This window comes from Olea europaea, chromosome 20, assembly GCF_002742605.1.
Source record: "Olea europaea var. sylvestris chromosome 20, O_europaea_v1, whole genome shotgun sequence".
Taxonomy (NCBI): Eukaryota; Viridiplantae; Streptophyta; class Magnoliopsida; order Lamiales; family Oleaceae; genus Olea; species Olea europaea.
This window is the reverse complement of record NC_036256.1, coordinates 16,567,316-16,589,323: the sequence shown is the minus strand read 5'-3', so window position 1 is coordinate 16,589,323 and position 22,008 is coordinate 16,567,316. Positions and strand designations below refer to the sequence as shown.

General features: G+C 32.6%; 2 protein-coding genes across 7 annotated transcripts; both read left to right on the top strand.

The window, feature by feature from the left end:
* Nucleotides 1-1,699: 1,699 nt before the first annotated feature.
* On the top strand, nucleotides 1,700-7,053 carry LOC111369848 (NADH dehydrogenase [ubiquinone] iron-sulfur protein 5-B-like). 2 transcript variants are annotated; one of them, XM_022991540.1, is made up of 2 exons: nucleotides 1,700-1,978; nucleotides 6,691-6,792. In XM_022991540.1, exons 1-2 carry the CDS (start codon nucleotides 1,829-1,831, stop codon nucleotides 6,784-6,786), a joined length of 246 nt encoding a protein of 81 aa, XP_022847308.1. In that variant the 5' UTR covers nucleotides 1,700-1,828; the 3' UTR covers nucleotides 6,787-6,792. The 2 variants fall into 2 exon arrangements, with proteins under 2 accessions (XP_022847308.1, XP_022847307.1); XM_022991539.1 differs by having other exon boundaries at nucleotides 1,708-1,978; nucleotides 6,704-7,053.
* A 1,507-nt stretch (nucleotides 7,054-8,560) lies between these two features.
* Nucleotides 8,561-21,599, top strand: LOC111369847 (beta-glucosidase 10-like). Of its 5 annotated transcripts, none has more exons than XM_022991536.1 (13): nucleotides 8,561-8,766; nucleotides 15,146-15,209; nucleotides 16,096-16,151; nucleotides 16,824-16,899; nucleotides 16,979-17,050; nucleotides 17,171-17,258; nucleotides 17,361-17,610; nucleotides 17,793-17,908; nucleotides 18,232-18,452; nucleotides 18,743-18,771; nucleotides 18,855-18,942; nucleotides 20,201-20,291; nucleotides 21,242-21,599. In XM_022991536.1, the coding sequence occupies exons 1-13, from the start codon at nucleotides 8,629-8,631 to the stop codon at nucleotides 21,483-21,485; spliced, it is 1,533 nt and encodes a 510-aa protein (XP_022847304.1). In that variant the 5' UTR covers nucleotides 8,561-8,628; the 3' UTR covers nucleotides 21,486-21,599. The 5 variants fall into 5 exon arrangements, 4 of the variants coding, with proteins under 4 accessions (XP_022847304.1, XP_022847303.1, XP_022847305.1 ...); XR_002698295.1 differs by lacking the exons at nucleotides 8,561-8,766; nucleotides 21,242-21,599 and adding exons at nucleotides 12,658-13,290; nucleotides 19,694-19,809; XM_022991535.1 differs by lacking the exon at nucleotides 8,561-8,766 and adding an exon at nucleotides 12,661-13,290.
* The last annotated feature ends 409 nt before the right edge of the window (nucleotides 21,600-22,008 follow it).

The window sequence follows — 22,008 nt, the reverse complement described above, 5'->3', positions numbered from 1 at the left end:
AATAATAAAGGTTTATTATATTGACATCATCATTTTTATTTGTCACATCATATCTTAATTAACGTTAAGCTTCTCAATCTTTGTTCACTGTGGAAATTATTTCATTAACTTTTTTCCTTCGAATTCTTATCTTCATCTTTTTAATTAGTATGTCTTGTCCTTAATGATGATTTTATATTAAAAGATTTAATCACAAGGAAATATATTTTTATACTTTTTATTTTTTATTCATTTTTTTTAAAATATGAAGGAAAAATAAATTCTTTTATGTCAATTCAACGGATTTTTGGATATAAAATTGTTATTAAATTAAAGTGTGTTAACTAATGAAAATTTTGAGGCTAAGAATAACATGAAAAACTGTTAGGGACATAAGTATTATAATAAACAAAATTTAAAAATCTTAAATTTAATTAAAATGTGTTGCAATAAATAAAAATTGTGGTGTGAAATTACCCAATAATAATCAAGGTAATTATATTATCACCACAAATTGTATTAAGCACTCCACAATTTTTAATAATGTTCTTATTTACTTAAATATCCTTAAATAAAATTACATAATTAGAATTTTAATATATAATTATCCTAAAATAAATTATTATTCCACCACAAACATAACCTTATTATCATTATTTTTGTCTTTCTTTTTTCTCAACTTCTAACTGCACACATCTTTTCCGTTAATGGCAACTTTTTGCTTTCTTCCATGATGACAATATAATTCTCTTTTCCTCAGGATTAGTGAACTTACACTCTATTGTGTTATTTCCATGTTATATATATATAGTTATGAATTTGGATATCGGACTGCTTGGTTTTTAATTAGTGAAAATTAATTAGGATAACGTATATACGTACATATGGATCTTGCTACATATATATCAATATTTATATACGGAATTACATAATATTCATATAGCACATTATCATTTGTTAGTTTAAAATATAGTCAATTTTTGAATCTACTTTCCATTCACATCATATTCGGCAACTCCTTATATATCTTTTTTTTTTAAACGATCTCCTTATATATCTTTTTTTTTAAACGATCTTTTATTGATAAACTCTTACTTGTGGTGAAAGAATACCGTAGTTACACATTTGCAATTCACTATCCAAATCAAAGTAAGCCAAACTCCGTGTAATCTAAAATAACATTGGAAGATTTAAAGACAAATTGTGAGGAAAAAAGCCTCGCAACATAGAGTCCATCCAAATTTGTGAAACACAAGATGCTCCCAATTTCAACAGGATATCAGCCACCGAATTGCCCTCCCAATGTCATTGAATTGCCTTCCCGATATATGTGTTGAACTCCTTATATATCATTTTGATGTACAAGGAGTAAAAATTCATACACATATAAGTACTATGTTTATGCATGTGTGATTAACGCTCTATCTATATGCATATAGACTTTACAAGGCCTATGTTGGTTTTGTAGATTGTTAGTACATTAGATCCTCGATCACGTAGTGCTTTGAAGAATAATAAGCAGCAATTTTAAATAATCACAGCATTCCATTCATTTTGAATTTCTTTAACAGATTTCTTAGGTAGACGAGGACATCATAATATTGTATTTTTTTATTTTTAAATTTTTATTGTATTAGGAGTATAATTTTAAATTTATTGTGGTGTATTTATTGAAACTATATTTTAATTGTGGCTCGGTTATAACGTACTTATAACCTAAAATACCTAAACAACCCTTAAATCGGCTCAGAACCGAACTCGTGTTCACTCGCACAACATGAAACAAAAAGTCCACTGAGCTGACGGAAGGTTCGAGAAAAATCCACTGTCGAGAGATCGCCGGCGTAAAATGGCATCAGGATGGGGTATAACGGGGAACAAAGGGAGGTGCTACGATTTTTGGATGGATTTCAGCGAGTGCATGTCCCGTTGCCGGGAGCCCAAGGACTGTGCTCTGCTCCGTGAAGACTATTTTGAGTGCCTTCACCACTCCAAAGAGGTCCGTTCTTTATCTACTCTCCCTGAAACCCCAATCTTGATGTTTGTGTTATTATGGATTTCAGCTCTGATGGTAAGATTTCGTTAAATTAGGGTCTTGTTAATTTTTTTTTTTGTTAGGCTCTAAAATTATTACTTTTCGATTAGCATAGAGAATCATTGAATGAAATGTAGTAATTAGTTTAATTCGGTCCTTCAAATTAGGGATGGGCAGAAATTAGAATCTGACATTTTTCAATTTTTTTGCTTAGGGATTAAATCGGAATATAAATATAATGTCATTTAGGGCTATATCTGGACTGTTTATTATTTTAGCGGGAATTGTTTTCTTTGAGTTCGCTCTAGATTGGAGTTCAGCTCTATGGTTGAGAATATATTAACAGTGGCGGCCTTGACTATAGGCGAGATAGGCAAACGTATAAGACCCCACTTTGGTGATGACCCCAAATTATGTAAGGTTAATTGATTGAAGAAAAATAAAAATTACATTTATGAAGTTCTTTAAAATAGAATGATTAATATGCAAGCACAAGAAACTAATAAAAATTGAAAATACAAAAATCTTTAGAGAAACATATAAATAGCATAAAGCTTATCACATCATATAAATATATCCAAACATCACTCTCTCTAATTAATTTGACCATTTAGCTTCCAAATATCCAATTTCTTTCCTTAACCAAACCAAAAATGTCCCTTTGTCTCTTCAAATTTCACGTTCAACAGTAATCCACCATAATTTTTTTCACCAAACAAGAAATGAATTATCTTACGTTGAATTAAAATTTTGAAGATTCAATTTAATATATTGGTCTAGTATCACTGCGATTATTACGACCTTACAGGTTTTTTAATTTCTCCTTTATCGTAAAAATATATATTACAAAGTTCATAGGCTGTTATTGTTATCGTTTTGCTTTAATCTCATTATAATAGCTTTTTTTATGCTTGTTAAAGGTACTTTGAATTTAATAATTTTTTATCCGTGTTCATACTTCTTATTTTCTTCTTATTTTAAAGTTAATTCAGTATGAATTAATATAAAATTAGAAGCTCATTTGTATTTGATCGTCATTTTCATTATTTTGTTATATAATCTCTTGCAATCAACATTCTCCGATTTTGTACATAATTCACTCAAATACATATTTAATTTTGTTTTAAATAGTTATAGTGAAAAAATGATCAAAGAAACGAACAGACCCATTGCCATTGCATTGTAGTTCTGTATGACAAACTTCACTTCTAATTTGTATTGTATGTTGAATTTTTACATTTTGTTATTTTCCTCTTCAAATTTTGGGGTTGAGTTGTCGGTATTAGATTCTTCGTCATTATATTAAAACTCTATGCAAAAAGGCTCAAGTAAGAATACAATGATTTTTCTTCAATAGGCCCCATATTTAAAATTGGCTTAAGGCCTCCAAAATATTAGGGCCGCCCTGTATATTAACTTGTGATTATACTTCACTTTTGTTATAAGTATCTTGGCATATTAACTACAATGTTCAATCCATTTATATTTTGCATAACTGATGCTCATTCTAATAAGATACAATAATGGTATCCTATAATCAAGTGATGAAAACTGGCATGCCCATGTAATGGCTTATCGACTCTGATAGTGACAAATCCTATTAATATACTGCTAAATTGCATTAAGAATTTTCTATGCATTACACTTTCTCATAATTGTATTCCATTCTTTAAATTTTGCAGTTTGAATCCCATTCTTTATAAATATGAACAATGCAGTCTACAGCTAGATTTTAGTGATCTTTGCCTAGGTGTCTATGTAAATGATATTGTGGATTCTAGCAAAAATTTTTGGTGGACCAATTACAATGCTTTATAATTTTACTCAACTCCAATGTAACTTTTTAACTTACATGTCAAGATTTGAGAAAAAAGATAGTGAAGGTAATGAGAGGATCATTAGAATTGTCTTAATCCAAAATCCAAGCAACATTATATTTGCAATTGTTAATATCAGTATTGCTGCCTACACATGGTCATTAGCGGTGATGCCTGTTAAAGAGATTGTGTCACCGGTGGCGTAATATGGAGAGGATGGCAGCGTAGCAATGACGACATGTGGTGGAATGGTGGTGGTGCAAGGGCAACAGTGACTGTAGTGATATTGTGATACTGAATGGTGTTGGGTTTTTCCCTTTTCTCTTTGCACAGCCTCTTTAAGTTTTTGATCTATAAATTAATGAGACTTGTCAGAGTCGAGTTGGATGCCATGCAATATGACAATTTTTTATTTGAAGTTTGCTTATTGAAAAATAGTAGTCTCACCAGAATTTGGTTGGAGTTATTCTGAAAAGGATAATATTTGAATTGTGCAAATAAAAACATAGGTCACTGTTGTGAAAAGCATGAAGTATCTAGGATTTTTAATATAATTTAGCCGTCGAAGAATGTGTTTGTTTGACGCAATCTGATGGGTGCAGCTAAATTAAGTTGGAATCTATGTTATCACCCAAATAAGCCAAACCAATTTTTGTATTTTGAAAAGCATAGGAGCAATGTGAAAAGAAAAAAACTGAGATAGTTAACAAAAGTTAGATTTTTAAATGTTGAGTATTTTTTTTTAATAAGTTGGCTTTTCAATTTTTTTAATTTCTAAATTAGTTTTCAATTTTTGCTTTTATTTCTTATTCAATCTGGTCAGGCGAGACCAGGAGCCACTAAAAGGGGTCTTGCTTTTGTTCTCATAGCCACATGGATAACCGATGGGCTAGATTCTTCCTTTTTTCATCAGTATGCTGCTCTGCGGAAGCTTCTTGAACTATAATTTTGTAGACAATTGAATACATGGTTTTATTTAACCCCGTTTGGAGGGGATCAAAAATCATATTTTTAGTAGATTTTGATAAAAGTTGATGAAATGTGTGGGTGAAAAGTTATGGGTCCTATGAAATATGTGGTTAAAATTAATTGTTAATTTGTACTTTCTTGAGGGGTAATTCAACAATTTAGATATGCGAAACCACGTGAGTTTGTCTTATTTCAATTAGGAAAAGATAGATTCTGGATTAGTAATAGTTTGCACTTTGTAATGATTTCTCTGTCATTCTTTTTCTTTCCAAAAAGCATTCTATCTGGGAGTTTGCTTATATCCTGTCTTCATGTCATTTTATGACAGTTTGTAAGTTTGCACTTTGTACAATGATATTCTTTCTAGCGCAATTATGTTTCTTTTCCCAGCTCTCATCCATACTGGTTCTTTAGTAATTACGAGCACCTTAACATATGAACTTTCTGTTCAAACCCATTCCCTTTGGATGAATGTCAAACTGCAATTTTTTTCAGTTGCATCCACTTAGGATGGTTTGCAAGTAAAACTTATGGATATTTCAGAAGTCAGATAAAATCTATCCTGTAAAAAATCGTAATAGCAACTGGACATCATCTTTCTTTCACAAAGGCTTCTGTCTTTCCATTTTTTCTTCATTGTCAAAACAAAGCAGCATGGGTGGAGATGTCAATTGAGGAAGGAGGGTTGAACTGGTTGCCTGCTGAGTTGACTTGACCTAATTGCTTTTTGATTTGTATATCTTACTTGAGCCCTGCTTTTAAATCTTTCTAACACATCAAAATCCTCACCAGTCACATCAAAATCCTCACCAGTAACAACCCCCCCCCCCCCCCCACCCCCCCCAAAAAATCCCCCCCCCCCCCCCACCACAACCCAAAAAAAGAAAAGACCCCTTTATCCCATGGGTCCTTCGCCAGATTTTTTTCCCTGAAGACAACAGGAAAAATTGAAAATAAACAGAAAAGGAAGTTATGTGGTGCGGATGGTCTACCTCTCCAAAAATTTGCGACTTCACTTGGGGGAGGTTTCTCACTTCAATTTTAGGAACCTAGGACACACTTGACTCTTGTTATCTTATTTAATCTCTAATTCTTATCTTTCTAGTTTAGAGTTGGCTCTTTTAGCACAACCCAAATGTTTAAGGTTATGAACAAGACTAGCTTCAAAAGTCAAGCAAAAAATGTTCCTCCCAAAAGGCAAGATTAATGCACACACGCGTGAGCTTATACCACAAGGCTTGCGCCTAAGCAAGTTCTTTGACAAATTAATGTCGGATGCAAAAGGAAAAGGGTAGAGAAGAGGAGAAAGGAGGGGGAGAAGAGAGAAAAAGGGAGAGAGGAAGATAGAAATTGGGGGAGAAATCAGTTAATTTCATATATCAAAGCTTATGAATTAGGTCGCATAAGATGCTTTTATATAGGGTTTCAAAAGATCCTAAAAATAATATAAAGAATATAAATCAAACCCTAATAATGTTTCCTAAAATACGCATTAAAATTGGAAACTGGATATAATAATATCCCTTCTAATTTTTCGTCGCAAATGGCTCATAAAGCATAAGTTTTGAGGCTCTTATGAAGGCCTCGCTTGAGGCATGCTCAAGGCATAAGCCGCGGCACTTTTGAAAACAATGATCTCACTATCACTAAGCTCTTTTCACTTCTCCACTCTTATCCACTTTCTGTCCCCTTTTTTTTCCTTTAATAAATATCTAGGTTGTTTGTGATTTGGGGGCTCTATCCAATAATCTGACGAGACATGCAAGTTGGCTGAAAATAATGTTTTACAGTTCAGATTTATAATCAAAATAAGGAGTTGTTTGCATTCTGTTCCCTAGGTTTTTTGCTATGATTTTGTACACGCCTCGAGTCTCACTTGGCTTCTGTCGGTGGTATAATACAGTTCCAACGCAGGAATCGGATCTACAAGGAGGAGCAGCGCCAGCTGAGAGCAGCTGCACAGAAGGCCAAGGGAGGTGGAGATGATGGTCATCACTGATAATCATTATTGGTGATCTTTTTTTAATCGGTTGGAAGATGGAAGGAAATTAATCAATTTTCTTGAGAACTTGTTGAAAATAAAAAAATAAATGAACTGTATTATGTGTTCTGGAACGATGAAAACATGAACGTAAATGTATTTCTTGGTGCAAAAAAGGGGGTAAATTTGTTTTCTTTGTGTTGAGACATTTTGGTCCTTGCTAGTTTCCTCTTGCACTTTGGCATTATATTCAATTCTTTGATTGTTCTTCACTGTTTTTATCATTTGCTTTCGTCATTTCGTTTTGCTAAAGCAGTTTGTCAAGGATGAAAATCTCCTCCCCTTGCACACTTGAGATTGGAATCTATAAATGGCCTACATTTGCATGCTAAGAGAGAGTGGCTTTCTTCTTAGTTGTCTTGTTGAAATAACCTTATTTTGTTCTTATTAAAAACCACTCTCGACTTGAGAGATTTTCAAGAATGAGGTATACCACTTGATCAATTTCACAGGTTGATTCCCACTTCTTAATTTTGATTTCTCATCCAATGATTTAGTTATTAATACGATTTATAGTGCTTCCGAGTCTTCTTCTCAAGACCGGGCTGAGAAGCTTGAGGAGGTTCCTAAAATTAGGGACATGAATCCATTTGGTGATATTGCTCTTTGCAATATAGAGGGACCATTTCTTCTTAATAATAGTTGAATGAAGGTTTATCTTTAATTTTTGGCCAACTAAGGGACCTTTGAGCAAAATCTATTCAAAAGTCCTTATGTTGCCTATTTTTGCAAATGTTTGGTATTGTGATGTCAAAAATAAAAAGCTTGGGACTTAAGGCACTTTTGTGAAAGGTTGAATCCCATTTGCAATTCACCCTTTGAATGAGCGTTCAAGAGCAAGTTTGTCATCCCTACATTTGAGGGTATTTATAAGTTGAAGTGTTTCTCTTTTCCGGTCAATATTAACCCCAAAATTGTATCGAGTATAGTTTATTCCTTTGCCTTCTAGCGATCACAAGTACCCTTTCGATATAAAACTCCGAACTGTGAGCTATAAATTGCGTTGAATTCTAAATTCAATTGGCTTTCAATAATAATATATTCTAGTTATAGATTAACAAAATCTGTTCACTTCTTTCATCTTTTGATGTTTGTTTTCATTCCTTCTTTTGTTTAAATGTACTTTAAATTGGAGCTTATTCCAAATACATAAAACATGATAAAAAACAAACAAGACATTATATAACAAATAAACGAATATCTCACGTATATAAGTTATTTATTAATTTAAGTATCGTATACTTTATTCCAAGTAGAGTACGACATTTTGTATGACTTGAAACATCATTCGAGATAGAAATTTAGCCGAATGGTCGGCCAATGATCAGCATTTTCCAATAGAAAACAAAAATCAAGATAAGAAATATATTATTTTAGGTAAAAATATAAGCTTGGCAACGATGGTCTGTTTTTTGGTGCTTGGCTCGAGTGATTAGAGTAAACATACAAGTCAACCTATCATAATGGGAAATATCATGACAGAGACAAATTTCTTGCTCGAGCAATTAACTAGGGACGATGAACTCAATTTTTCCCAGAAAGAACAAACTTTCCAAGGTGGAAAAGTCATAAAGTGCGGTGCATGTTTGATCGATAAACTAAGTTTGTCACATCAAATAAGTGCTTATTTTGAAGGAAAGTTTATTTAAAATTATGTATAATACGTCATTGGTTATGCAAGAATTTTGCTTTGTAGTTTGCTGATGGAATATTTATATATAAAAATGGAAGAAACTGAAAAGGGTTTCGGCAGTGGGTAAGAGTAAAATCCAAGCGATTGGAAGAATATGAGTGAAATTAGCTTGTATATTGGTTTGCTATCTCTGGTGTTGCATTTACCGGTGGCGGTTCACGGCGTTGATCATTATAGCAGAACAGATTTCCCGGCTGACTTTGTTTTTGGTTCTGGAACTTCTGCTTATCAAGTTAGTTGCAATTTATTTATTTATTTTCCAGTTTGTTTGTTCTTAGATTATGTAAACTGATTAACTTGGAATGATTGGTTGTGGAAATTGATTAAACCTAATTACTCTTATCAATTTTGAACTTTTATTTTGTGAAAAATGTAATTGTCAGAAAATTGCTTTTTCAATAGCATTAACTAAAATTTCTTAATTCGTGTTAAAAACAAAATAAGCCTATATAAATGAGATTGAGGAAGTAATTTTAGACTTATTAGTAGGAATACACACCTCCTTTTCCTTCTCACGCAGGAGGTCTGGAGTTGCTACTGTGACCCAGGAACTAATTTGGAAGGTCCTAAATGTTGGGGGGAAAATTTCACGTCGATTAAATATTGACTATAACCACCGTATTAAAAAGCTCACCTAAGCTTCAAGCTTGGACAAAATGCCCCGCTTCGTGCCTAGGTGCATTTTTTTTTTTTTTCCAATTCTTAAACGGTAAATTTTTTCCTTTCTTTCATCTGTCTTCCCTAAGTGCGCTATATTAATTTTTTTTCCCTTTTATTTAAAAATCTTTTATTCGAATTAGTTTATCAGTTTTTTATTTTTTAAAATAACTTTTGTTTGACTTTAACTTCAAATTTTTAAAAGACTATATCTGTACAAAAGTTAAAAATAACTTTATTCGATAAAAAGTTAAATAAGATTTAAGTTATAGTGCTATCTATATCATGTAATTATGATCTTGATGCTCATTATCTTGTTGAAAACTTCGAAAGCATATATAAAGTTCCTATAAATCTATTAAGTAGGACTTGTCTAGTTGACAATTGAAACTATGAAAAATAGTCTAATTTTTGTATTTCGTAAACTTGAAAATTGGATAATTAGCTAATTGTAGGAATTATTAAATAAATATAGTGTTTTATAATTCTAGATCTTTGATATGTATTATTTTAATTATTAAATAACTTTAAAAATAAAAAATAATATTAAAAATAAAAAAAAAACAATTTTTTATACCCAAGCCTCGCCTAAGCTCGTAAAGCTTGAAACTTTGTCTCCGGACTTACATACATTTTACGTTTTTTAGAACACTGACTATAGCTAAAGGATTTGGTCTACTTCTCTCAAAAGATGGTACACCAAGCCTTAATACCAGAAATGCAAATTGGAAGAGCGAGCTGGTAGGCACGAGTAGGGGGGAATGGGGGATGGTGGCATGGGTAGCAAGGATGTGGATGAGAAAACCGGTGATGGTGAAGAAGAAGTAGGAAGTGTAAAAGAAGAAACAAGTGTATTCGGATTCGAACAATAAAAAGAGAATATTCAATGTCATCGATGGACAATTATGGAAGCATACATATGGTAATGGAGAAACGTATTCTGGAGGATAACTAAGTTATAAACGATACAAAGTATGCAAACTAATAGGTTAAAAGTCAAAAGTTTGGCACCCCTTTTTTTGTTGCTTTTTGATCCAATGATTAATTTTTGGTTGTTTTCATTAAAATTTATCAAAACATCAATTTTATTAGGAATAATATTCTTATATGTTGACTATTTGTTTCGTCTTTAATAGACGTGAGATTTATCCCATTTCATTCCCTTCAATATTGGATTAATTGAACTTTGAAAAAATTGCATGATTGGTTCTCAACTTATTGTTCAAATTGCAAGTTGGTTCTTAACCTTAAAAAAAATATTAAGTTGATTTTAGTCTTTCATTTAAATTGCTTAGTTCGTCCCATGCTGTAATAGTCGACATCTTTATTAATTCAAGTGGCGTTTATTCGTCTAATTTTATGAAGTTAAGTCAACTTGAGATGGTTTCTATTTTTGCAAATGTTTGCAGTGGTGATGTAAAAAATAAAAAGGTTGGGACTTGCAGCACTTTTGTGAAAGATTTCAAATCCCATTTGCAATTTACCTTTTGAATGAATGTTCAAGTGCTAGATTGTCCTCCTTTAATGACTTACATTTGAGGGTATTTATAAGGGGTAATTATATTACTATTACAAATTTTATTAAGTGCATCACAATTTTCTCATTTACTAAAATATCCTTAAGTAAAATTACATAATTAGAATTTTAATATACTTTTTAATTAAATAAATTATTGTTACACCACAAATATAAAGCTTAAAGGCAATTATATTACCACTACAAATTTTACTAAGTGCACCATAATTTTCTGCTAAAATATCCTTAAGTAAAATTACACAATTAGAATTTTAATATACTTTTTAATTAAATAAATTATTGTTACTCCACAAATATAAAGCCTAATTTTTTTCTTTTTTTTCTTCAACATCTCATTGTTCATAGTTTTTCAGACGACTATTGCCTTTTTCCACGACGACAAGATAATTTTTTCCCTCATGGTATATAGATAAATCGTAAATGAATTTGTGTATATGTAGGTGCGTCAGTTTTTGCGAATTTTTGTCTATGAGGTATATGAATTTTCAAAAGTTGTTCTTAATCAACAAGAAGTTTTTATTGTTATATTTTATTTTTTATAGGATCATAATAAATTTAAATTTTTTATAACTTATCATAATTCGATTTATTTGTCCTAAATGTTAGGAAAATGATATTGACTTCAATATATATGATTATACACAATACTTTACTATTGACTAAGTATGAATAAATCAAATATTAAATTTATGTCTGATAATTCAATTCTGAGACATGTCTAGTTTATCAAAAATATGTCATAGATGCTTCCTCAAGTTGGGTTTTAAATGTGTCCGATGAATTATTAAAACATTATATCCATTAAATTATAATGTTGTTGTCAATAAAATTTCTTAGAGTTTGTTTGGTACAGTTTAAAAGTCAATTAAAACCAATTTTTTGATCGTTATTTTACTATTCCAACAGTCATTTTTGAATTTTTCTTTTACAGGTAGGACCCACTTTATCTCTAAAGGTCAAAAAAATTCATTAACAAAATCTCTATCAAACAAGCACTTAATTTCCACTTAAGTGTTTCCAAAATAGATATCCAAGATTAAATAATGAAATTGTGAATACATTAAAAATTCATATTTCGAATAAAAAAGGTAACACAAATAAATTACTGACAACTTCAAATGATCCTTTCGAGCATATTAATTATTTGTGACAAACATTCAATTTATTATGGCATGGTGTTCTTCACCAATATTCTATTTTCAATTGCTATGAAATAAATGAGGAGAAGGTTGAGAAAATGAGGTATATTGGTGATAAGTACACCACAATATTATATTATGTTCTTTTCAATTTTTTATTTTTATTGAAAATTAGGAGTATAATTGTAAACTTATTGTAGTGTATTTATTAAAAATATATTTTAATTGTGGTGTAATTATAATGTGGTATGGTAATTAAAATTTGTAGTACAAATATATAATTAGCCATTTATAAGTTGAAGCATTTCTCTTTTTCGGTCAATATTAACCCCAAATTACCCTCAATTCATCAATCAAATTACACCAGAATCAGACTTAGAAACATCGACTCAGGGCCGTAGAATTTTAGCTTGCAAGTTGTATCGAGTATGGCTTATTCCCTGGCCTTCTTGCGATCGCAAGTACCCCACCTTTGTGGCACTTTTCTAACCATCGGAGTAAAATATGTATATCGTTTGATATAAAACTCCAAACTGTGAGCTATAAATTGCATAGAACTCTAAAATTCAATTGGTAAAGATCTCTGCATCTGTTCACTTCTTTCAGCTTTTGATATTCGTTTTCGATCATTCTTTTGTTTATATGTCCTTTAAATTGGAGCTTATTCCAATTACATAAAAACACGGTAAACAACAATGAATCCTTGAACAAGTCATTATATGACAAATAGACACCGGGTTTATATACTTATCTCGTGTATATAAGTTATTTATTAATTTAAGTATCGCACACTTTATTCCAAGTTGAGTACGACTTGAACAGCATTCGAGATAGATATTTAGCGGAATAGTCGGCCGATGATCAGCATTTTCCAGTAGACAACAAAATCAAGATAAGAAATACATGGCCTGTTTTTTGTGCTTGGCTCTAGTGATTAGAGTAAACATACAAGTTAAGCTATCATAATGGGAACTATCATGACAGTGACAAATTTCTTGCTCGAGCAATAAAATAGGACGATGAACTCAATTTTTTCCAGAAAGAACAAACTTTCCAAGGTGGAAAAGTCATAAAGTGCGGTGCATGTTTGATTGATAAACTAAGTTTTTTTACATCAAATAAGTGCTTATTTGAAGGAAAGTTTATTTAAAATTATGTATACGTCATTGGTTATGTGAGAACTTTGCTTGGTAGTTTGCTGATGGAGTATTTATGTATAAAAATGGAAGAAACTGACAAGGGCTTCAGTAGTGGGTAAGAGCAAAATCCAAGCGATTGGAAGAATATGCGTGAAATTAGCTTGTATATTGGTTTGCTATTTCTGGTGTTGCATTTACCGGTGGCGGTTCACTGCGTTGATCATTATAGCAGAACGGATTTTCCGGCTGACTTTGTTTTTGGTTCTGGAACTTCTGCTTATCAAGTTAGCTGCAATTTATTTATTTTCCAGTTTGTTTGTTCTTAGATTATGTGAACTGATTAACTTGGAATAATTGGTTGGGGACATTGATTAAACCTAAATTACTCTTATCAATTTTGAACTTTCATTCAGTGAAAAAATGTAGAGATATAGGCAAAATTACATGCAAAATTTTCTGCGTCTTTGGTGTACTTACGAAGCTTCTTCTTGCACTCACAAAAATAAAAAAAATAAAAAGAAAAAAAAAAGAAAAAAAAGGAAAAAACACTCCCTCTGTCTTATATAACTAACTTTTCTTATTTTCTTGTCCTAATTATATAGTCTTGTTTCTTTATTGAGAATGTTTTGTTTTATTCGTTTAATAATATACCGTTACTTACTAGTTATGGTCAATTTTTCTACTTAATGTTGAAGTTGTACAAATATAAATAAGGACAAATTAGAAAAGTTTTTGACAAAAAATATTTTTTTAATAACATTAAATAAAATTTATCAATCCGTGTTAAAAACAAAACAAACCCATATAAATAGAATGGAGAGAGTAATTTTAGATTTATTAAAGTAGGAATACACGGCTCCTTTCCCTTCTTACGGAGGAGGTTTGGATTTGCTACTAGGACCCAGGAACAACTTTGGTAGGTCCTGAATGTTAAGGGAAAAATCTCACATAGATTAAATATTGACTATAATCATTGTTCTAAAAAGCTCGTCTACACTTGAAGCTCTGGCAAAACACCTTGCTTTGCACCTAGGCCCTTTTGTTTTTTGTTTTTTTTTTCAATTTTTAAACGACTAATTTTTTTCCTTCTTTTCATCTGTCTTCCCTAAGTGCGCTTTGTTAAATTTTTTATTTTTTTCCTTTTATTAACAAATATTTTATTCGACTTTAGTTTATTAGTTTTTTATTTTTTGAAAAAACTTTCATTTGAATTAACTTCAAATTTTTAAAAGACTTTATTGTACAAAAGTTAACAATAATTTTATCGGATAAAAAGTTAAATAAGATTTAAGCTATAGTGCTATCTATATTACGTAATTATAATCTTGATGCTCATTATTTTGTTGAAAACTTTGAAATCATATATAGAGTTTCTATAAATCGATTTAGTAAGACATGTCTAGTTGAAAATTAAAACTATGAAAAATAGTCTAACTTCTACATTTCAAAAACTTAAAAATTGGATAATTAACTAATTGTAGGAATTATTAAGTAAATATAATGTTTTATAATTCTAGATCTTTGATATGTATAATTTTAATTATTAAATAACTTTAAAAATAAAAAATAATATTAAAAAAAAAAAAGACTTTTTACGCCCAGGCGTCGCCTAAGCTCGTAAAGCTTGAAATTTTGTCGCCACGCCTACATACACTTTGCGCTTTTTAGAACATTGACTTCTAAGGACTTATGATACTTCTCTTAAATGATGGTAAACCAAGTCTTAATACTGGAAATGCAAATTGGAAGAGCGAGCTGGTAGGTGGGAGTAGGGGGGATAGGAGATGGTGGCATGGGTAGCAGGGATGTGGATAAGAAAAATGGTGATGGTGAGGAAGTAGGGAGCGTAAAAAAAGAAACAAGTATATTCTGATTCTGACAATAAAAAGAAAATATTTGTTTATGCAATTTTGAAAAAGAAGGCCTTATTTCCTTTTGTCTCCCCAACATTGTAGCCTCAAATTACGAGGGAACTGAAAATATTAGCTTAATTAGTAGGAACATTGAAAATTATAGTTTTGCTTCGTATTTAATGATAATCAAATAACAATCTCTTTTCACTGGATCAGTATTCTAATTCCTATCTGAAGCTTTGCCTGAATAAAACTGATGAATGTTTCTTTGTCATTCTATTAAAAGTATGAAGGCGCAGCATCTGAGGATGGGAGAAGTCCTAGCATTTGGGACACCTTTGCACATTCTGGTCTGTACTCGTCTCTAGTTCTTCTCTTTATACTTCTAGGTCTTTGTTTTCTGTTAATTCTCCGCAATGTCATGATCCTGTACATTAATAAGTAGACAAACATTGACTTCATGTGCATAATTCAATTTTGCAAATGTATTTTACCAACTCATTTTGCTCCTCTCCTTGTTCACAAGGAAATTTTGGTAGAACTGACTCCTATTCCAGCTAAATTTCCCTACTGAGAGTGAACCATTAAGAAATAAGTTGTTACAGTTAAGATGGTGCTGGTTCATATAAGAATCTGGCAGAAAAGCTGCTACACCAGTTCGAAAACTAAAAATGGTTCAAGTGTTTAGCAGATATTTTCATAAATATTCTAATGGAATAATCTATTACATCATTGAAGAGGATTCAGTTTTGATCAAAATGATCTGATAATTATAAAGTTTAAGGCACATATGTCATGATGTTTTTGGGCCAAAAGTGTTTCATAAATGTTAATGCCTTAATCTGCATTCTACTAACTCATTAGTGGCTATGGAGAGGTTTTTCTTATCCAAATTTTTTTTTCTGTCATTGCAAACAAAAGAAATAAAGTTAAGTTACCTATTCTTGACATCCCGTGATTATGGCTTTTCAATTCGCTATTATGGGAATGCCACTCTACACAAACAGGAGAAAAAACTCCTTGTAATGGCAAGAGGCACGGTTTTTCTTTCTTTTTATTTTTTATTTTTTTATAGAAGCATAAGAGGCTATTTTTTTTTTTCACCATTAATGAGTGAAATGGTCTGATTTCAGATTCTGGTGCGTAGAGCTGCTAATAGTGGAGTAGATTCAATGATGTAAATCGTTGATCTGAATATCACCGTATTGAATATATCCTCCTATTTAAAAATTTCAGGCCATACAAATGGAGCCAATGGAGACATAGCGTGTGATGGATATCATAAATACAAGGTGGACACACGGCTGAAGCTCTAATTTAACATATATTTCTTTCCCTTTCATCGTTTTCTTTCCCCTCAAGCAACAATTGCACACTTGTATGGATATTATTCCATGAACCTCAAGATTTGATTACCATTAGTAATTTTAGCCAAGAGGCTTATAGGCATGGTTAGCTATTCCATCATTTGCTCCATTGCTAGCAGATTCAGGAATTTCTTTGGTTTTTCCTTTAAACTCTTCTGTTTTCCAAGGTGGGATGCACGGGGTACTTCTGCATCATTTAGCCCTTGTTTAAGCCATATTATTTTCTTCAAAATGCATTTTTGAATAGTGTATTGATGAGAAATGTGTTGTTAAAAAATAAGGAACAATTTTGGATTTGCGTGTAATATCATTTTATTGAAGAATGTGTGATTGAAATAATGTTAAATCACTGTTTAAGAATACATTTTTTCCAAGGAATGTGGTGCAAACAGGGCCTTGGTGTATTTAGTGAAGGTGCTAGCATTGCAGTCTTTCATTCATATAGTGAAAACCTTTTGAGTGCATGACACATATTTTTCTTGTATTCTTCCCCGATCAAAGACTCGGAAATATCTGGATCGTATAAAAGTTGTCTTTTGAACATTGTTCACATGGTTATTTGAACATGCACCAAGGGAATTATACCTCATCATGCAGGATGATATCCAACTGATGGTTGAGACAAATTTGGAGGCCTTCAGAATCTCCATATCATGGTCAAGACTTATTCCTAGTATGTTCACCTGCATCATGCCGTGTTCAAAGAAAAATGTATATTTTTCTTTTACTCACATGGTCTACTGTCTTTTCAGATGGAAGAGGACCTATCAATCAAAAGGGGTTACATTACTACAACAATCTTATCGATGAACTCATAAGCTGTGGTGATTACAGAATTTCCTACAAATTTTATGTTCTTACTTATAGGAAATGCATTATATCCTATAGTCCATCAAAGATTTATCTCTCACTGCTTCCAAATTAAAAAATTTGTCATCATACAGGAATTCAACCACATGTTACATTAAATCATATTGATCTACCACAAGCACTCGAAGATGAGTATGGAGGATGGCTTAGTAGGAAGATTTTGTATGTTCTTTAATAACATAATTTTAATATGTCTACATCTTTTGCTACTTTTACATTCTTGACACAGAGACATAAATGAAACTTAGGGTGTTTGTGATTCAGGAAGGACTTCACGGCATATGCAGATGTGTGCTTCAGGGAATTTGGTGACAGGGTTTTATACTGGACTACCGTTAACGAGGCCAATATATTTGCCGTGGGTGGTTATGATCAAGGTATCATTGCCCCAGGGCGCTGTTCAGACAGAACAAGGTGCTCTTGGGGTAATTCCTCTAATGAAACATACATTGCGGGGCATAATATCTTGCTGGCACATGCAGCTGTTGTGAGGCTATATAGGGCCAAATACCAGGTATCGTTCGTGCTTTCAATTTCTCGCATTTGCATGGATTTGTTTCTAAATTCTCAGCATATATTTTGTTTTCAAAAAATTGGTAATCAATATGAGAAATGTAACAAAAGAGGCATATGTGTTAGCTAGTGTCTCAGCATTTATGCTTGTGTGTATTTTGGGAATAATGTGTTCAAATACAGGCCATCCAAAAAGGTTACGTGGGATTTAACATCTATACTATGTGGTTTGAACCCTACACCAATGCAACAGAAGATTTAATTGCAACTCAAAGAGCTAATGATTTTTTTATTGGGTGGTAAGTTGAAACTCTGAATAGTTACTAAGTTCCTGTTTGTTTTCCATTCTTTCCCCATTAAAATGAAAAATATGACCGTCATCCATCACATCAAGTCACCAAATTTGAATTTCTACTTCTTGTGTGTTGTCCATAACGATGATAGTTTTCATTCTCATTTTTACAAAAATGGAAAACAAATGGCCCCTAAATTTACCATTCAATTCCTCCCGTATGTCGGAAGGTCCAATAATTGGCTAGAATGGTCCAACAGTAGGCTGATTTGGAGTCGAGAAAGTTTTCGCTCGTAGACATGCCGAGTTTATGTTCAATGTGTACTGCAGGTTAATTGATCCCTTGATTTTTGGAGACTATCCTGAAACAGTAAAGAAAAATGCCCAAACAAGAATTCCAACCTTCACCAAACTTGAATCTGAGCAAATTAAGGGTTCAGTTGACTTCATAGGAGTGAACCACTACACAACAGCTTTCGTCAAGGATAATCCCAGCATCCTTGAAGCAGACAACGGTGGATTTTCTGCTGACCTTGCTGCACAGATAATAGGTAAGACTTTCATGCTTTATTGAATACAAACTTGTTAACGCAGAATTACCAGCTGCGGAGTCGTCTGAATAGATTCACTGGCTTAATTGCCTCATCATTTTGTTTCACGTGTTGCTAAAGCTTATTGTTCTACCTGTTTAATTTTAGCTTCCACTAGTATTCTTTCCTTAAGAAAATGTTGCTCCTTACGTGGGATTTTTGAGAGTGATAGTTTTCTGTGTCCAACTAATTGACCAGTGCTATTGTTATTCTATATTTACTAAACTTGTCATGTTTTCGGGTTGCTGTAGAGCAACAGGGTGACACGCCACAAGATCAGGTGATTCTAAATAACTTTACGATGTCTATTTGTTCTTTATATCAATAATTGACTCTAAAAATTTAATTTTTTGTGTTGCTAAGTATCCCGTGCTGCCTTCGGGTCTCTATGGAGTGCTGGAGTATCTAAAACAAGTTTATGGAAATCAGCCTGTTTATATCCATGAAAATGGTTCTCTCTCTCTCTCTCTCTCTCTCTCTCTCTCTCTCTCTCTCTCTCTCTCTATTTGCGCACACAGTAACGCACAAACTCTTCGACGCAATGTGTCTGTGTGTGTCTACACATGCATCTGTGCTTTTCCATGCGTTGGTTTTGTTTACATTGTTTTTTGGTAATTATATGAAGGAAGCTACCACCCTTGTCCCGAATGAAGGTCAGTGCCTATGCAAAATGAACCAAAAGCCTTCATCTGAGATGGTAATTGAGAGTTTGATTTAACAAGAAAGTCACTATAAATCAATGGACATACTGAAATATCCTACTTCCATTTTCTCAACACCTTACCAAATGCTTGAGACCTCGAGTATAAGATTATCCATTTCCTCTTTTGATGCATGTTCTTGGTTGCGCCATATCCTCTATTACCATTTATACTCCAACTATGTTAAAGTCATACTTATCGTCGTGGTAATTGATGCCCAGTGTTAAGGATCCTATTCACATAGCTTGGAAATATTTTTGCAAAATCACAAAGAAAATATCATTTTTAAGGCATAAATATTCACTATCCTTACTGATGTTTGGCCCCAGCTTCAAGAGTTTTTTTTTTGAATTTTGGGGGGACGTCACTTTATCGATATAACACTGTCATTATTCTGCAGACAACAATTGTGAATATATTGTTATCTCATTTAACTGTTTGCTTAAAAAAAGATCACTATAAATCATATCCTCGTGATTTATTTGAACTTGCATGTTGCAGTTCAAGTGTGCTATGTGCCATGTGCTTTCTTAATGTAATGTGTCCCTCCATCCCTCTATATTCTAGGAGCGTATTCAACTTTCCTTCACTTCCTATATTGAAGAAACCGACTTCAGGTAACTAACTAGAGACACGTGCATCTTGAAAAAGTGGATCTTGGACTGTTTATTGATTATAACCATCGTCTAGAAATGCTCGTCAACTTAAGCTCTTTTACTTTTATCCTAATGTTTAGTAACGGATGGTACATTTTTACTCCCCTGTGGTTTCTCTCAAAGGGTCCTGTTAATTACCTCCTACACTTGGGAGCAGGGAATATGCTAATTAGCAACCTTTTAAGAATATTTATGTGAAGAGAAAATCAGCAACGATTGAAATAGATTGCATTGTTCCTATTTATTAGGCTTCCATTCCATACTATTTTCTGATTGAACAAAATTGATGTGAAAGAGCTTTTTGATTTTACCCAGATTAGACAATTTAGTTAGGAAAGAGTTGCTTTTGCAGGTCAGATGACGCGTCGCAATGGAACGCTAAATGACACGCCACGGGTTGAATATTTTCAAGCTTACATTGGGAGCTTGCTTGATGCTCTGAGGTGAGCCTTTGCAATTCCATGTAAGATTCTTGAAGTACAGGACAACAAGAATTTCACGAGACTGTTTATTCTTCTAGTTTTTTCCATTTAAGGTTGAATCTGAAAACTTTTAGCTTGATATTTCAATAGCATTATCCAAAATTATTATGAAAGCTATACAAAAATATCCTGAAGTAGGTTGCTACTTGCTACTTTCTGCTTTCTTGTTCACCACATTCCTTCACCACATTGACAACAACTTTGCTTGATACCTTGCACTTGCAACATATCCTGCCATTTTCTAGCAACGACTTGGCATTCGGAAAACAATCTATCTTCCTTGATGAGTACCCAACTTTCTGTGACACAGACACCACCAAATAAAAGCATATAGTGTCTCCTTTGTAGAAAATATAAGTTGAAGACTAAATTTGAATAAATAAACCTATCACGTCTCTAACAACTTAAGCTTTTAAATGAAGTAGTTCAACATTGTATTAGATCAAACAAAAGACCTTCATGTCTCACTGCTATACATTTGTGAATATTGTGCATGTGTCAGGCCTTTGATAAGAGCTGAACTTGGCATGCACATGAAGGGGTGCTGAAGATTAAATTTGAATGAATAAATGTGTTTTCTCTTAACAGTTTAAGCTTTTAGATAAGGTGGTTCAATATAGAGGGCACCAACTGTCTAGGCAAAACTAATCGTCCCCCGACCTTTACAAACTTTCATCTTTATAATCTCCGTAGCATTGTTGAAACTTCTACCTTTACTGGATACTGGCACTGTGTTCTTGTAACTTGCAGGTGCTGCTCTGCTACAAGTTCTTTGAACTCACATATACAACTATCCAGATATTTTTTATATTTGATTTAAAAGAGTAAATATCAAGTTGATTCTGGTAAGATTTTTGTGTCTCTGATTGTGGTTTCTCTTATTCTCAATTTTCATTCTGGAATGCTCGAAGAAATGGATCGAACGTAAAAGGGTACTTTGCGTGGACCTTCTTAGACGGTCTTGAGTTACTAGATGGCTATGGGACTTCCTTCGGCTTTTACTACGTAGATTTGGATGACAAAGACCTGAGAAGATATCAAAAGCTTTCAGCGCGCTGGTACGCAAGTTTTTTGAAGGGGAAAACCAGGTCAAATTCGATTACTGAAGTTGGAAAAGGCACATCTGTTCCTTTGAGATACCAATTCATTCAGTAGATTTTAGTTCATATTTCATCTTGAAGTAGAAGTAAAACATAGTTATGTTTTAATATATCTTATGTGCTACTTAATACTTATTTTAAAGGTGAATATATTATCAAACTTCATATTTTGGTCTTTGCTACACACATAATATTACTTTTTATGAGACTCATCATAGTTTTTTGACTAGTAGAAAGTGAGAAAGAATCTTGGAAAAATATCGAACCTTTTTTACATTCCTATGTTCCACCTTTCTTCCATCCCCTCTAACCATATCCGAGTTGAGAGTTCTTGGGGTCCTGAATCACGAGTAGCTATTCCTTGGAACCTCGTGAGTATCTCATTGAGACCTCCCGATGAGCTCTCGGAGTAAGAAAGGGAAGGGGTAGCATAGGTTTATCTCAAGCATAAAACTGACATTCATGACCCAAAGAAGCGAGTATATTTCGTATGGACTATTGTGAGTAGTGTTTTCGAAAGAATTGTCGATAATTTCAAGTTTATCTGAAAAAATAAGATTCACGTAGCTTATATTCTA